This window comes from Patiria miniata, unplaced genomic scaffold, assembly GCF_015706575.1.
Source record: "Patiria miniata isolate m_02_andy unplaced genomic scaffold, ASM1570657v1 HiC_scaffold_5, whole genome shotgun sequence".
In the NCBI taxonomy this organism is placed as follows: Eukaryota; Metazoa; Echinodermata; class Asteroidea; order Valvatida; family Asterinidae; genus Patiria; species Patiria miniata.
The window spans coordinates 14,386,437-14,404,733 of record NW_024037072.1 but is presented as its reverse complement, the minus strand read 5'-3'; the positions used below and the strand labels follow the sequence as shown (position 1 = coordinate 14,404,733).

The following is an 18,297-nucleotide window of genomic DNA, read 5'->3' as shown; positions in this document are numbered from 1 at the left end:
CAAAAATCCAGAAATGGAACTGAAAACAGACACGTTTTATTGTGTTGCTGTCGTCAGTTTTCCAAAAAGCTTCACCTCTGTCGTCTTTATCACTTCTCATGATTGCTGCCTACACTTATACCTGTAAGTAGTTTTTAAAAAACGGCTATTGAAATGACATGGTTTTTTTTCAAACATAGCCGATTGCTAAGTCATTGAATATGTAAAAGAAAACCCACCTGATTATGATTTACATGTATAATACAAGAAAAATAAGAAGTTGTGACAAGTATGATAAATAAAAGGAATGTCTTTTTAGTGAGAGTAAAAGGTTAATGTATGTACATGTAAATGTATGTCATTTAGAAACATCCAGTACCGGTACATGCATCATGTACATATTGTTAGAAACATTTGAAATTATGAAATCATAATTTCAGCTATTCACTACAGGGTTAGGCCAAAAATTAAAAGTGTGTTTACGGTAGCCCAACTTTACTACCTGGATATTTTTGTACCCACATTGTCGACCTGAAACTTTTATGTTGCCACATTAAGCCAAAACAATTTCGAAAGGGTAAACTGTGCTGACTTCCTTTCATACATGTACATGTAGGTAATTAGTTAATTAAATAATTTAAATGGCTAATTAAACATAATTAAACAAAAAAAAGTATTGTAAAATCCTTAAAAACAAAGTCAGTATAAAAGAACAAACCCCCCCCTCAAAAAAAATAACAAAAAATACCAAAATACAATTATTTTCCAACCTACCTCTGTGAATAATTTTTCAGGATATTACTGTTATTTTTTAGGTTTTATCCACAGTTTTTTTGTTTATTTCATTGTCCCTTTTAACTTCACACAACTCCTCAGGATTAGTAATCCAGTGAGTGGGTTTTATATTATTGAAGGCAAATTATTGGCTGGGAAACACGGTCTAATAAGTCACCATACAGCCATGTCCTTGGAAGTGGGCAGTGAAGTGTCCATTATACCATAAGCTGGCACTGCTAGTTGCTTAACTCTGCTTAGTCATTTCTGTCACAGACTATGGATTCATTGATGCAGAAATGCAAACCAAAAATATATATTTATGAAACATGAAGGGAAAAACCCTCTTAAATTTCCCAGAAAATGAAAATGAAACACACATTACAGAATGTACATGTTGAACGTGTACGATGACATTGCAGATCTATGTGAATAGGGTGATGTATACATAAGATTTTACAGAATAACAAAAAGTCTGTAAAATGAATGCAGAACTTGCTCACATTTCTGAGAATTCCTCTTCTCTGAAATTGTGTCAATCAGCAAATTTTTGTGTAAAATTTCACATGATAATTCTTTATCTTTTTATGGACCAAGATTTGTGTTTAAACAATATAAAAAAGTCCATTGAAAGTCGGTGCCCGGTACATGTACTGTAGTGAATTTCTGCTAATTTTGTTTAACAGGAAATTACCTTTTTACTAATTCATGGTCATTATCACGAAGCATTACTACTGTATGTGATATGACTATGACGGAGTTCATGCGTGAAATAACCCATTGTGTGATTAGTGCCAATTTGAAAACCTGCGTGCGATTGTTCAGTTCTTTTCTTCAGTGCATCAGAAAGACTGTACGGCTTGAGAGTGTTAAAAAGACATTCCTTCTGCCTGTGATGATTACGGATCACCCCGGCTGCCCGTGCAAGAGTAATAGATGAGTCATATGCCCAAACATACCCGTGTGACAAAAAAGTGGCAATATCGCTGAAAATACCTCATGCACTGGGGCCGCCGGTGAATTGAATTTATTACAAAATTGAATTTATTACAAGATATCGTGTGAGCAGTTGGAATATATTTACAATTTAAGGGCTGTATTATCATGGTATTTATACTTATTAATACAAAATGTAAATTAATGAGAAATGGTTGATTTTGCTTTTGATGATGAATTTTGGACTTAAAAAGGATCAGAAATGAACAGCAGCTGTTCATGTACACTGTTATTCCTGCACAGATATCTTTGTTTGGATTTCAGGGAAGTTTGTAGGTTTTCTGTTTTTTTTTATAAATAAATATTCTCGACATTTAGTATTCCAACGGTTTTTCTTTGAAAACGATTGGTTGTTTACCATAATGATACTTTGCAGAAGGTCGACATTTTTATCTTGCGAAATGTTTTTAGCTCAGTATTGTTTTACAGTACTCACACATTGTAATTGATGACTAATGCTCTATCGAAGTTAGCCCCACTTTCATTTAAAGTGGCATATTTCAGCTCTCATTAGCCCTAACCCTTTTTGCTAGGGATCATCCTCAATCCTCCAAAATCCTCCAAAATTGTGCACACATGTTCAAATGAAGGATACATGTACCGGTACCTAGTGCCTCAATCCTTCAAAATCCTCTGACAGTCCTGCCTCTCATAATGCATTCATCCTCAATCATCCTCCTCTTCAACACCATTCATCCTCAATTCTCCAAAGGAGGAATTTGGAGGATTGAGGTGGGTTAGGCTTAGTGTTATGTGGATGATGTTTCCTCTATACATGTATACATGTGCATTGTAGTTTGGCTGATTAGAAGTGTGTCATTCAGGCTGGCTTAATGCGGGACAGAAGAAAACCAACAAAACCCAAAGACGGCAAACCAACAATTGAAGTAATTGTCAAAATAATCCCCCTCCCCCAAAAATTAAGTCAAATTTTTACTCCTTACTTTATGGTGGTGGATAGAATTTTAATGGCCACAACTGTAGCATGTATTGCTGAGGCTACACCTCCTGTAGTACATAAACCTGTATATTTATCATTTCTCAGTACCCATAGTTTCCTTATGGCATCCCTGCCCACACACACAGGCATGAATTGATGACTCAAAGCACCGAGTATTGAATCTTGATTCCTGAGGGGGGAGGGGGGGGGGGGGGGGGTGGCTAAGTGTTAGAAGGGTCCAGGCCTGGGGGAATACAGACATTATTAAATTCTCTAAGAATGTAAGGATTGCTGTCATCGTAGTGGGGAATTGCAGTGACCCTGTTCCCGCCATTCATAAATCTTCTCACACATGTTCTTGATAGGCGGTACATGTAATTTATTCGTCATTCAGTATCTTTCATGGTTTGATCCCTACTATTTTCTTTGTTTGGGGGGGGGGGTGTGCTTGTATTTGATATTGACATTCATTTAGGTACACATACTTCATCCAAATTTTTTTTTTTTAAATTAATCTATAGTACCCTTTTAAAATTAATATTCATAAAGATGTACATTTTTTTTGGAAAATCTTATTTTTGTATTTTGTAATGTACAAAGAAGCATGCATACAAAAGTCTGTATCATTTACATGTGAAGAAGCTGGTATACTCAAGTGTAGTCATATTTTTTTGTTCAGGCTAGTTAACAGAGTATAAAACATATTCTTTAATGTGACCTTTATGAAAATTTTCTTTTTGGTATATACCACTTCAAAAGTCATGAAATGTGGTTATTGCCCATGAAAAGGTCATTATTTTTGTTAACTTCTGAAGTTCTGAAGATGAATTATATTACAATTTTCAAACAAGAAACAGTCTCTAAAATAAATTTTCAGGCAGAGATTTGTATTTAAATTTTTGTTTTTTTATTTATTTGGTGCAGCAACGACACCCAGCGGAACGGACTGACCTGCATCTACAACATGACCGAGTCGTCGTTTGCCAACTTCGACATGAACCTGAGCAAGAAGCTACTGGGCATGCTCCGTGAGGGCTACCCGGCCAGACTGAAGCGGGTGTATGTCGTGACACCGCCGCTGTGGTTCAAGGCCATGTACAAGCTCCTTGCGCCATTGCTGAAAGAAAAAATTAAAGAACGGGTAAGATTGACCCAGCAATGTGGCCTGACTCTTACAAAATCAATCAAAACCTATCAGATTTACATGTAGTATGTTATGGTTTGGTTGTACATGTACTACTTGCAGTACTACCATGCCTATTTGTCCTACTTTACTGGGAAGACCACTCATGTTTATCATAGGACGTGCAAAGTTCAGACTAGGCTAATGTAAAAAGTGACACAGGGCTTTACTGTTTTGTGATCAAACATTTCCATTTTTTTCTTTTTCCTTCCTTTTGCGGAGATAACTACCAGGCAAGGGTTTTTACTATACTTGTAGTTGAGTTCTTGAGCTTGTGCTGTCTTTGTTTTCTTCTGAAAGTGAATTTATGATTTAGTTGTTAACTGAATTCCGAGAAAAGAACTCTTAGACAATGGGGTTCCCAGGCACTCTGGAATTCAGGGGAAAGCTTGAAAATGAATTTCCATTTTTCCAGTCAGGGAAAACTCAGGGAATTTTGAAAACACACAAGAAAACTAGGAAAACTCATGGAATTGGTCAAAAATGGAAATAAATATTTAGAAATATTTAGAAATATTTTATGTACAGGCTACCACTCTGTTGCATATAATGGGGAAATGATGGCAAGTAAAGTAAAATTCAGATTCCCCAACTTTGGACTTCTTTTGCTCAACGTAATATTTTGTTCCGTGGACTAACAATCTGGAACAACCTTCCTTCAAATTTTACATCCATTTCTTCTCTTCCAATTGTCAACCATTCTCTTCAGCATCATCTCCTTGGCCAATATTTAAAGTGATCGTCGTGTCTCCAAATCTTTCTGTTTCTTTTTAATTGAGGTCTGTACTTGTTGTCTCTTACTTCGTTATCAAATTATATTTGGTAAAGTCAGCTGTTTTGGGCAGATAAGTCTAAACAAAGCTGAAGTTTGTTGATGATGTCCAGTGTCCGTGTCTGTGTTAGTCCTTCTGCGTCATTTGTCTTTGTAATTATTCTAAAAGAAACTTTTGGTAAACGCCAATTAGTAGAGTCAGAAATGCCTTGTATCAATATTTTGCTTAATGTTGGCAAGTTTTCTCAACATCCTTATATATTCTTCTGTTCTTGGGTTACTTTGAAACTTTAATTGACAAATATTTCCACTCAACTATTGGTACCCACCTTTAGGGTCATTTTTCCAAACCCTCATGTGTTTCCACATGTACATGTAGATGGCCCTCATTCATACATCCCAAATATCCTTAAATTATTGTTGAAATGTTACTGTAAAGTTGAGTGGAATAAAACCAAACTTGAAACTTAAAACATTCACTTATTCTATTTCTCCCTGGAATATGTTGGGTTTTGTTGCTTTTTCCGGGAAGATCTCAATATCGGTACTCGGATATGTGAGGTGTTACTCGGTGAGAGCAACATTTTCTGCGAAATGTCGTTAAAATTTTAGCCAGGTTTATTTTTAGGGTGGGGGACGGCAAAATTAAATCTGTTTCAGTCTGACTGATTGCCGGAAGTGCCATTTGTCATTGTGTAATTTACCTGGAATGCCAGCGTTTTTTTTCTCCAGATTAATACATTTCCAAATAAGCCATCCCAGAGTCTAAGTGTGACAGTCTCAAGTAACTGTATTTATAGCTGTTTTAACGGGAAAACTGTTGATTTTGCCAAAGTAATGGCACACCACTTAGATACGGAGAAGTTCTTGTCTTGAAATTGGTTGTGCGTTAGTGTGTACACCAGCCCACGCAGGATTGGGTTCTCTGAGAGGAAAGGAAATGAATCTATCTGGAGATCACTCCTCGTGATGCCTAGTCACCGATCCAACCCATTACATTGGCACAAATGTAGATTGTACCTGTCGTTGTCGATAGTTAGGTATTGCATATCCCATCGCCGAGGCTCGCAGAGGAAAGAAAGTGGTAACATTGCCCTGACTGGTGCCCTACTTCCTCGGTCGGTAACCACCTACGGTGTGACCTCAGTAGCTAAACTTGTTTCTTCGTTGCCAGGAAGTTATTAAAACAACAACAAGAAAGAAGTATCAGTCGAAACGCCTTTGTGCAAACGGTGTGACCTCAGTAGCTAAACTTGTTTCTTCGTTGCCAGGAAGTTATTGAACAACAACAAGAAAGAAGTATTCAGTCAAAAGGCCTTTGTGCAAAACACCACTTCCTGTATCACAAAAAAAGGATTTTGTTCTCGTAGTGTCATTGTCGTCTTAAAACAATTCACCCCCGGAAGCCGTTTGAAAGATGTATGAAGTGCATATTTGCATTGCACACACAAGTCACTCTTTTCAACAAAAAAAACCGGGTTACCAGCAACTATTTGATGTTTCCTATTTACTTTGTCCTTGCATTTCAAAGACAATAGCATGTAACAATAACATGTACATGTAACGGTGAAGAGAAATAGGAGGGAAAGTCACCGTGGATTATACCAGTATTTGCTGAATACATGTATGAAGTTTCCTGGTGGAACTGGACGGTTTTATCAGCAAAGATAAATCAAAGCTTTTCCTGTAAAAAAAGTATCTGGTTTTACAATGTACACATATGTGTACGTGTATTTGTACTGGTAGTTCCGCACCTTGTTTTCCCAAAATGCTCACAAAAGGATATGATCCAGCAAGAAATGTTATTTAAATGTTTTTGCTCATTCAACAAAGTCATGTTCACTGATCTTTTGAAACTGTTTTTTTGTTCTTCGCATTTTCACTTTTTTTTCCTTACACATTACCATTTATTCCGACCCTGAGCATTTTGTGCATCATATGTGATATCTGAAAAGGTCTCTATGGCGGGAACAGAAATTTGAATATTACATGTACTTTTTTTTCAGAGGTCATCATTTGGGGATTGGAATTGTATTGTTCACGATTTGCTATTGTCTTTTGTCTGCAGTGTTTATATAAACATTTGTGATGACGTTATCCTTTTTACACTTTTTACCTTTTTGTTTTCTGAGAAATGTGAAGGACAGTTTTGTTATATTTCCTAGAGGATGCTGTTTTGCCAGCAATGGTTTTGAAAACAAGCAATTAGTGTGGCATGTGGTTGTGGTGGTTGACATTACTTTTGGCCATTGGACGTTAACCAACCATTTACCATGTTTTCTGGGCAGCAGATTTTATACTATAACGCAAACTAAGTGCGTGTAACAGATCAAGTGTATCGTTTTGGTCACTATAGTCAGAGCAGCCTCTGAGTCTACCTACAGTTCTGAGTACTGTTTTTTTATCATTGAGGTTTCATCTTCATGTTTATTCTTGTTTCTCTGTCTTGCGCAGGTGACGTTAGTAAGTGCAGAGCGTCTCTGTCGCTACATCCCAGCGATGGCACTCCCCCGTGAGCTCGGAGGCAGTGCCGAGATCAAACACCTCGATTGGCTCAACTCCTGCCTGAACCACCAGGCGGGCGACAACAACCGCAACTCACAGGATCTGAGCGACGAGTTTGCCGATAGCTTGGCTGCCTTGGAGGCAAACCGCAAGGCTGTAGAACTCTTTGGTGGGATCCCGTCTGCTAGCAAAGTCCCCCTGCCGTACCTGAACCACGTACAGGCCGGTCAGCGAGAGCGGACGTCTAGCATTGGATCGGACGCCAGTCATGGGGTGGCCGTGCCTAGCCAGACAGGCAGCGCGGGCAACTCGGCCCCATCCAGCCCAACACAGCTCCGTAATCTCGCCCAGGAGATCAATGATCACATGGGCATGCTGGAGAGAATTAACAACAGCGACATCCCCGACTGCAAAGCCGTGTTGGGCAGGACTGACCACCATCCCCACCCCCAGATTGTCCAGGGGTGCGTGGTGAGTGACGACGACGAAGAGGAAAAGGGTCAACAAGAGACCAGGGAGAAACACGAAACGGAACCAGTACGAGAAGCCATCGCCAACCACATCAACCAGACCAATCACAATAACGACGATGATGATTTGGACGATATGCCCACAGAACCCCCTCCCAAACCGCCCCGCCCACAAGAACAAGTCTGTGACCCTGCCCCCACCATGCCAGTCAGGCATGCGCCCAAGGAGGAATTGTCAGTGCACCAGCCTACTGATACAGGAATGGACTTAGATGGACTGGTAGATTACATACTGCAGACTAAACAGAGGGGAATATACCAGGAATATGCAATGATCCGGGCTGAACCACCTGTAGGACATTTTAATGTTTCAAAGTAAGTCTGGAGTTGAGACTACTCATCTCTCAAATATTTTTGGGGGGGGCTGTTTTTAATATGCAAGATCAGTGGCAATGATTTTGAGTAATATGCTAACTTCAGCCGAGGCTTGGTGAAGACCAGTTCATTTTCCCCCACAGACACAGGTCGAAAACAAATTTGGCATCTTGAAACAGTTGAGGTGAAATTTGCCCAAGTTGAAAATGTATTGAGAATTTGAAGCACCAAATTCTTACCATGACAAATTACCATGACAAATTAGTGTTTGCTTCTGTGCCATATACATGTATGGACCAGGCTTTACTTATAAGCACTTATCAAAAAGTGTATGCATCCCCAAAATGCACATACATGTATGAGACCTGCTCCCACTAAACCCGGACAAAGTTGCAGCTTTAGTTTTTGTACAAAGGGCATGCGAAGTAATTTGGGCTGGAGCTGACCATTTTGAAGTTTTCAGAGTTTCTGAAACGGGAACTTTAAATCTACAGTCTACAAAAGTGTGAATATCATCCAGCAAGTAGAAGTGTGTTTTTGTCAATTCAGTGAAAAAAAATGTGTACAGAAAATCATACAAAAACATTTCAATATGCAAGTTTATCTCATAATTAGGTTGTCAGTGTTTTATCACTTAATCCCTTCTTCCAGATGTGATAGGGTCTCAGTACCTATGAAGTCATGTGTCATTTTAAACCTGAAAACTTCAGCATTGTGAACATGTCAAAACCTAAAAAAAATCAGAAAGTTAGAGAGGCCTGATATATTTTGTCTTTAGCTAAGACTTTTGCCTCTGAAGAAGTCTTTGCTAAAGACGAAATATATCAGGCCTCTCTAACTTTTTGATTTGTATATTTCAGGTCCATCCAGTCAGTGAGCAGTTTGCAGCAGCTTAATCATTTTGCACAAAACCTAAAAAACTAAATTTGTCAACTTTGTCCGGGTTTTGTGGGAGCAGGTCTCATATTGTTTAAACCAGCCAAAATACAAACGATTACTACAGCACACCTTCCCAAAAGAGGGACATTGTATCTTCCTGTCAAAATCATAATGTAAGCTTTTCAGGACAGAGGCACTTAGTAATTTTGAAACCTATTTGCAATCCGTAAATCTTTATTTCAAATGTCATTTTCAATGTAAAAAAAAAATCCTGCCAGAGATCTCTTATGAAACTCGACACTCCATCACTTGTCCTGCAGGCACAAGTACAACTTGCCAAAGAACCGATACGCCGACGTCCTGTGCTACGACCACTCACGGGTCAAGTTAAAAGTGACCAACGGTGACCCGTACTCGGATTACATCAACGCAAACACCATGGATGGCTACAAGCAGAAGAATGCATTCATAGCTGCCCAAGGTGAGCTGCAAGTCCAGTAAAAAAAACGTTTTCAAAATTCTGTTGGGAAATTGTGAAACCGTTGATATCATAAGCCTCAACCCTCTGAGATCCTTTAGAGTCCACTGGGACATTTGGATGATTTTGCATAATTGAGGATGGTAGAGGTAAGCCATTATTTCATTACATGGAACCTATTGCCATTTGAAATTGAAGTACAAAAACTTTGTCATTTGTTCACCACTATTTTGCAATTGGCTGTTTTTATATATATATATAATAAAAAAACATAGGTCATTGCCATTGGAACCAATTTAACTGAGGGGAATTCCATAAAATCCAGCATACGTCCAACCACATGATGTACAAAAAACATGTACAAGGATTGATAAGGTGGTGGTGTTCTACTCATTAGACGTCACATATTAGTGATGTATCACATTCACTTTTCCAGCAGCAGCTCATTAAAGTGTCTGACATGTACGTCCAAATTTACGGAATTGCCCCGAGTTATTTATTGACACCACAAACAGTTAATGGAATGTTCAGATGCTTTCTTTGGAAATTGCAGACAGGAATGTTAGCCATGTAAACAAACCACGTAAACATGTACACATGCAACAGAATACCCTCTCCTTAACCTAATTTTCTTTTCCTGGAAGGTGAAGTATGGAATCACATTACCATAGCAAATGTTGAGACCTGATACTCCATCTTAGCAGCCAGATCTTAAACATGATGACCTCCAGGTCTTCATGCACATTCTCCAAGTACTTCAAATCCCATCTGGACTTCTCAGTCTGGTTGCCAAGACAACGCCCAGATGGCAGCTACATTTTTTTGAAACTGATGCCAGGTTTTTTTTTCGGGAACGAATGCCAAGTATTTTTAAAATTGCAATAACAGGAACTTTGGGGGCTATTTTGTTCGAATGATTGATTAATCGCTCCTCCTTGGCATAGGTCCGCTTCCAAGAACATTTGGCGACTTCTGGCGCATGATCTGGGAGCAGAGCGTCCTGGTGGTTGTCATGACGACGCGTACGGTGGAGCGCGGCCGGCTGAAGTGCGGCCAGTACTGGCCCGGGGAGGTGGGGTCGTCTGAGAACTACAGCTTCATCGCCGTCAAGAATCTGGAGATGGAGAGACGGCGAGATTACACCATCACTGTCTTCAGCGTGCAGAATATGCAGGTGGGTTGTTAAGAAAAGAGTAGTCTTGCAGTAAACATAGGGCATTCTCTTAAAAGTATTGAAGTGTTTTGGATTGCGTGGTAGAGCTAGTGCTGAAGAGTCTGATTTTTTTCCCCACAGATTATTGAAAATCACCAGGATTAGCAAGTTTGTCCACTTGTCTAGACTTTAGAAGTGAGATAAAGTTGATTGCGAATTTTGTTTTCTTACAGACGGGAGAAACGCGACGAGTAACTCACATGCAGTTCACCAGCTGGCCAGACTTTGGGACGCCGCGCTCTGCCCAGGCTATGCTGGAATTCAGGGAGGAGGTGCGTAGGTACCAGGCCAAGGCTGTGGAGGAGCTAGGGTCTGTGTGGACTAGCCATCCGCTGGGACCACCCATACTGGTGCACTGCAGTGCAGGGATAGGACGGACAGGTAAGGATATCCGATGCTCTCCAAAAAATGTACAAACTGCAATACAGCTTCATATGGGCTTCGTGCACAAGTCCCCCCTCAGTGGTAAGAAAGGGAGAGTTGGGGGAGACCACTGGGAGGGAAGAAGACTCCTGATGCTCATGCGATTTTGTGCTTACTTGCATATACTCTGTGCAATATGCGTGCGAACCAGTACTACACGAACCAGTACATGCGCGTGATGTGTCCCGTCCACTGGGACACATCAGACAAATATGGCGGCTGGACAGCCGAAATCTCAAGTGGACTTAAAATTAACTTTATTTGAAGTCTAAAGGTAATCATGTATTGAGTTCATTGCGACCTTTGAGGCTATAATTCCAGCCCAACTTTTTTGAGTTTTGCAATTGACTGAAAAGCAGTAAATCTCAAACTAAGACCCAATTCAAAACGGCTATGGCCACGGCTACAGGCGTCACGTGTGAATCGTGATGGTTCGCGGTTGAGCCTTCGACTAGTCCGGCTATCATGGTTAACCCGTCTGCGTTTACCCGAGTCAATCCGTGTGAGCTACTCGAAAGCACCCATGGTGTCCATGCATAATTTGCATATTTGCTTAACTTCAGCAAAAAAATATAAAGCGGTTGGTTATTTAGTAGTAAAATAATGACTTCAAATTTGTTTGTTTCATCAACAGGGACCTTCTGTACCCTAGATATCAGCCTGTCCCGCTTGGAAGACGTCCACACCGTCGACATTTGCAACACGGTGCGTCGCATGCGAGCCCAGCGGGCATTCAGCATCCAGACCCCCGACCAGTATGAGTTCTGTTACTTTTCCATCGTGGAGTTCACCCAGCGGGCTGGCAAGCTGGGTCCCGTCAATTTCTCTGGTTATGACGACAGCGAGAGCGAAAGCGATTGATTTGGAATTGGTTCTCCAAGTCCAGGAGTCTGTTACTGTAAGGCTTCAGTCTGTTGTTTGGTTTCCCTTCAGTTTCACAATGTTGTAGCGGAGTCCTTTTTCAAGTCCCTTAAAGGCATATAGGATCATTGACATTTATCCAAAAGTAGCCTTCTGAATTATTATCAAAACAATTACATGGATTAAAGATCGTACTGGTACTAAACACCCTGTGAAATTATTCCGTCTGGCTTGCTGTCGTTTAGAAGAAATCAGGAGATGTAGGTGATTTCCAACAATGAGTCAATTGACTGATCGTTGGATATCAATGAAATGGTGGTTCGTGATCAATTCAAAAGGTTGTGCATGGTTTTTGCACTGATTTCTGGAAAAGCGTAAAATCCACTGAGCTGAAACTTCAGCAGGTTAGGTTTTGAACATTCTCCTTTGGATTTTGAGTGGTGTTATTATTGGAAAAGAACAAAATGCAGGAAGAGCAAATGATCCTATATGCCTACAGTAATAGAAGGTTGTACTGTTGGAACTAAGCCTTAGCTTTAAGAATTTCCGGACATTACAGCTTATAACAGTTATGCTAGAAATACTATTTTGGAATCCTTTTCTAAATACTTGGTTTGATTTTTGATATACATATTTCAGTTGCTATTATAATCCAAATCCCAAGTACTCAGATCACAGCCAGTTTTTTTAACCAGTTCGTGCCGGGATTATTTTGACATCGACCGGACCCAGGCGTGGGATTGTTTTTCACAAACCTAAATGCTAGACGGGTTCAGGCCATCATCTGCGGGTAGCACACCCTGATATTTCTGGCCTTGATCGCTGCGAGCGGGTCGCAGACAGAAATTTCCGGCCTCGCATGTTGCGATAATATCTGTCATCCGTTCCGAATACCGCAAAACCTTTGCGTGTATACACGTCATCCGACTTAATGTAAGACCTGTGTATCATACTTTCCAGACTTGAAAAAGGATTCAACTTAAAAAGTGCAGTTGTACGTTTGCCATTTGTTTCTGTCTGTCTTTTATAAGATTGTATACACTGTTCTCAAAATCATTTGAAAATCGTAAGCCAGGACAGACGAGGTTAGAAAAATGCCCTTGTGTATAAAAAAAATGCAATATGTTGGCTCAAACTGTTTCTTTTTGTAAATTCCATACATACTTGCATATTCTCAATATATTGAGATTGTAGCTTGTCTCACTTTTTGTGTTTGTTTTGTAAAAGATGTAAATAATCGTAATTTGTGGCATTGTAGGAATTTTTTAAGGATCATGACAAAACTCTATTTCCTATTTTTGTTGTCCCAAAATCATGACTTTATTGTACACCGTAATTGGTTATGTGTTGAACTAAAGTATTTTAATTAAGGAACATTTTTAATTGCATTTTCTGTATATAATGCCATGCTAGCCGGTTCACCTCAACTTAAATTTATTTAAATAGACCGTAGTTTCTACAAGACGATATCAGAAAGTTCATTTTCAAAATATTTAACCGTGTGGCCAGGTTGCGAGTGTCGTACCTCATAAAGGCTGTTTCTTTTTTTTTTCTATGCAAGGATTGGCGCTCAGTGTATAAATGTATCAGGTTTTATTTATTGCGTTTGTAATTTATTACTTATTTTTGACGTCAAGTTGAGGAACTGTCTTTTTTGTGAATGAGTTTGGTTTTTCGGCAACAAAGTACTGTTTGAGTTTTGGATTATGGCAAGAAAAGTAAGTAGTTTTGGAGGTAAACATAGCCGCGTGTACTCAAAGCGAAAAAGGAAACTAATTTTATGATGTCAAGAATTGAACTTTCATTTGTGACATTTGTCATTACCCTTCATAATGAAGTTCATGTGAAGTGTAAACCAGCCTGAAATGAGGGGCAGGTTTGGGGGGACAAAAAAAAGGGGGGGGGGTGGTGAATGACACAAAGTTTAGGGAGAGGTGTAAAGATAACATTACTGTCCAAATTTCTTATTATTCTTTGTCGTCCGTGATATCTGCCTGCCTGCTCTTCATCTTCAAACAGATTTACAAAAAGAGGCTGTTCCCCTGGTTTTTACATTATTCGAAGGATTTTATCAACAACCTTATAATGCTGCACAGCATTGGCAGAATGTATGCTGAAAACGTTACTGCATAAATTGAAGCGCATAGTGTTGAACATTCCAGTTGAAGAATAGTGAAACGTTTAGGTCGCCATGAACCAACTCGCAATTTTTCCAGCCTCTGTGCTAATAACTTTTGCAGTGGGTATCAGAAATTATCGGTTATTGCACAGATATGCACCGATTTACAAACGAGTTTGACATCTGAGACTCTGGTGCTTTATTTTAACACAAGTCATCTTAAAGGGGATTTTTAAATCATGAAGCAATTACGAAATCCAGAACTGTACAGTGTTTGTAGCACAAGTTAAAGGGGCAGTGCTACAACGTGCATGATTTTTGTGTAGGTCGAATGTAAACGGCCAGGGATAAAAGTCGATATTTTATCTCCTTGGCACTGCCCCTTCAATTGGTCTCTTTTCTAATTATGTAGCTGTGATTTTATATGTGTATTTGTATAAAGATGCACTGGCAATGTTACAGCTCCTTTGTAAAGTCCGAGTCAAAAAAAAAATATGTTGGATAATTTTCGTCCCAAACAAATGCTCTTTGTATCATGGTGCATAGAATTTTTTATTGAATCCTGTAAGATGGATTGTTGTCATACCCTTTAGAATCATGTGATCGTCTTTAATTGCATACTCTAAGTTTCGACCTCTAATTTGTTTCTTATGTAGATTTTAAAAGCTGTTGTCAGTATTATTTGAAAAAAGTTGTCAGCTCAGTCTGCGACAACACCTGTTTATTCTTGTATTTATATTCGCTTGTTGGTTTCTTTGTGGTTGGTACGACTGCAGGTTCTGTACCACGTGACAACGCTGTGTATGAAACATAATTAAACTAACGTACCGTAGGTCACAGGAATATTTAATCCATAGCGACAGATTTTTAAAAAAAATACATGTATATTCATCTTTTTGTCTTACAAGGGTTTGTGTTTGTAAAGTATGTACAGTATATGCACCAGTTCATGCTAACATTAAATATTAACATTATTTATCTATTTTTGTTAAAAACGTTTTCCTACTGTATGATAAATGAGGTATCGGGAAAAATCATCGTTCATGCTTCGAAAAATTACGTATTATTTAAAACAATAAATGCTCTTACACAAAAAAATAAGATAATGCAAGGAACCTTCAAAATGTGAAGTATGAAATTGGTACTGTACAAAGTTAATCTACGTAGGTCGGATCATGTTTGTGTGTAGAAATTGCAGTACGTTTGCAGCAAGTTGATTAGTGCAAAGTGTGTTATTGTAAACCACTGCATAGTTGTAAGTAAAAAAACCAAAATCTCAAAGAAAGTGAAGTAACGTGATGTAACTGCCTGTAAATTGTCAATAAAAATATGCACAACAATGTCTGTGATTTCTCGCTTTTGATTGTATTTGTCTGTATGTCTGTGTTGTCATGTGAAGTGAGTACGTCTGCCAGACGAATGCACAATTAAGATCGACGGGAAATATCCTTTGAGAAAATAAAAAACGAATAAAGACATTAGTTCAAGTTATTCATCTATTTTTGGTTTATTTAAAATGATGGCATTTGTAATTATTCATTTCTTTTCAATTAAATCTTCGCATGATTGCAATTCTTTTTTCTTTTTTTGCGGATTTTGTTACAACATTAACTAGAAGGAAAAAAAACAAACACACTAATCGGATAAAACACTAACGACCTGTGTAATATGCATGAATAAATACCGACTAAAATGACATTTGTAATAGTCAAAACCCGTATTTAAACTGACATACATGTAGGTAAAATGTGTTTTTTCCCCTTCTAAATATTAAAGTTTATATCTTTCAGTTAAATTATTAAACTGTGTGGGTAAAAATTTACTGAAATTTACATAAAAAGCAGACAAAAGTGACGTCTCACACTAGATCTTCGGCAAACAAAAGTGCTTGCCCTAACCCTGCATATCCTAAAACGAGGGTAAATTTCCACTGTTCTTAGTCCCAATAAATAACCTCGCTATAAGTCCCAAATGAAGCAAGTTTTGTCTTGGAATGTCATTAAGGTCTGAGAAAACTGCCCCATGAAAATGGAGAAAAAAAAAACCACCTCATACAAAACATACACATTATATCCTATTCTCTCGATTAGGAATGCAGTACGACTTCGAGATAAGTGGAGATTCTACTTATCCCACTTTGAGTTCTAGGAATTTTACTTGTAGTTTAATACCAAAGAAAACTGTCTTTATAAAATGCCTATGTATACATGTACATACACATCTGGTTTTCCCAAACTGGCACTATAAAGAAAGCACATGTGTTAACAGAAAACATGATATCATTGTTCGGCTTACCAATTAAAATTATGGCCTGTTTTCTCAGAATAACATACGTTTCCAGAGATTTTGGTGAAGTCCAAAATCTTATTAAACCAATGTACTTGTATGACACATACTCGATAAGGTGACAGACAATTTTAAAATAGATCAGGTGATATTTGGAAATCTGAGAGGGTATTAAAATATGGCAAATATAGTAAATGACAAGCATCGGTATTATAGGTAATTATTAACAAAACCATAGATTTCCAAACAATGTACCAAGATGTTTAAAACATTAACCAAGATATGTTCATTGAACACAGCTTTATCCCAGAGAAGCTGACATAGGGGCGGGGCCTGAACAAAATACAAGGGGGTGAAGGTCAATACCTAAGATATCTTTTAAAAAAATTGTGTAAATCCACTCTACTATCCATCTGTTAAAAGATTTTTTAATTTTTAAATTATTCAATACCTCTGAGTAATAAGTACATTGTGTTAATGGTTTACATGTATCTGAACTATTAAAATATGCACTCACACACATCAAATACAACAATTGTGCGCTTGAATTATAAACCATAATTTCTTTGGGGATTAAAAAAAGGTTTATGAGTAGAAACTTAAGTATACAAATCAGTTGGGATATTAGTTACAATTTTTCATTAAAAAAATCCCATCGTTAATTGTGTTATAACTTAATTGAAATTGTAAATTATTAGGTAATTTGGATTTCAATATCCATGGTTGTGCTCAGTAGAAAACATGTCACCAATTTAGTAAAATCATTACAGGTATTTCTAAAATAGCTTCACAGCTCCACTGGTAAGCTCGAAATAACATCAATATAAAGACAAAAAAAAAAAGCTTAAAAATTGAAAAGAAAAGTGTTCTTAGTGGTTTGATTGACTAATACCGCGCAGTCTGTTGCAACATTCAACACACTAATGGAGATGTGCACACCACGTTGGGGGCAGCACACACCTATCTGAGCTGAATTGTAAAAACAAACGGCAAAGTCAAAAAACAACATGCATTTTTAGCAAGGCGTGGCAATCCCAGAATTCATTTTCGAAAAAAGAAAGTTTAATAAATCACAAAACTTTCATCGCCACTGCTATTTCTGATGCACGCACACTCTAATAGGACAGGAGTATAATTTTCTCATTTACGATATTTAGAAAAACGGCAAAAATCACCAATATTGCACGTATAGAGAGAACTCACTGCAATATACGATAAGAGTTGTCACATCTACGCTGGCCAAAACCTGAACAAATCAAGACATGAAGTGAGGTCAATTGACGGTGTGTAAGGACCCTTGTAAGTTCATTTTCTGTCCATCAGTAACAAAAAAAACCTCAGATTTTTGCTCAAAGCACAAATATGGTGTAATGCAACAGAGCTGTGAACAGAAAATGCTGCTTCAGCAAAGTATAATACAGCAAAGCAAATAACAGCCCAGAACAGGCCCCAATTTCATAGTGATGCTTAACAGTAAGCAAAAAAGGTTGTGCTTACTAGAGCAGAAAATTGTGCTTAGCACTACTTAATGGCATGGACGTGCTAACGGTTGCATGTGCAATTTCTATTGTCACGTCACTGATTTAAGCAACTTTTTCATCTGAGGTGAGCGTGCCTTTTATGTGCTTACTGCTTACGGTCTTCATGGTATAGACAGAGGCTCTGTTTTCAGAACATCGTGTGCTTACCAGTGCTATGAAATTGGGTCCAAGTCACATATTGTCTGACACGTTGTTGGTAGTCTGTTTTTTTTCTGATCAATTACATTTTATACAGAAATAAAAAAAAAGTATCAGCATCACTGAACAATGCGGTCATATTGGCTGAATCAAACCCCCCTGGGTAATTTCCCACCAATCAGAATTGAGCAAACCATTTGAGGCATTTACATTTTTTGCTGAATTTTTTTTTTTTTTAAATACAGATGATGCATTCTTTTTCCCCAATTGCAGTGTAAATGGATATATCGCATTTGCAAATAAGCTCTTCACACTTCTTCCACACATTAGCACACTTAATAAGTAGCCTTGTTTTTCTTCAATGC

The 18,297-nt window shown here is 38.2% G+C and overlaps 1 protein-coding gene across 3 annotated transcripts in view; it reads left to right on the top strand.

The window, feature by feature from the left end:
• LOC119742206 (tyrosine-protein phosphatase non-receptor type 9-like) overlaps window positions 1-12,337 on the top strand; it is a 40,635-nt gene extending 28,298 nt beyond the window's left edge. For all 3 annotated transcript variants that reach the window (XM_038218255.1, XM_038218254.1, XM_038218252.1), the window contains exons 5-10: window positions 3,614-3,830; window positions 7,099-7,994; window positions 9,194-9,354; window positions 10,296-10,525; window positions 10,738-10,945; window positions 11,622-12,337. In XM_038218255.1, the coding sequence (XP_038074183.1) occupies window positions 3,614-3,830; window positions 7,099-7,994; window positions 9,194-9,354; window positions 10,296-10,525; window positions 10,738-10,945; window positions 11,622-11,848 (1,939 nt within the window). In that variant the 3' untranslated portion in view covers window positions 11,849-12,337. The remainder of the gene's footprint in view (window positions 1-3,613; window positions 3,831-7,098; window positions 7,995-9,193; window positions 9,355-10,295; window positions 10,526-10,737; window positions 10,946-11,621) is intronic.
• Window positions 12,338-18,297: the final 5,960 nt, after the last annotated feature.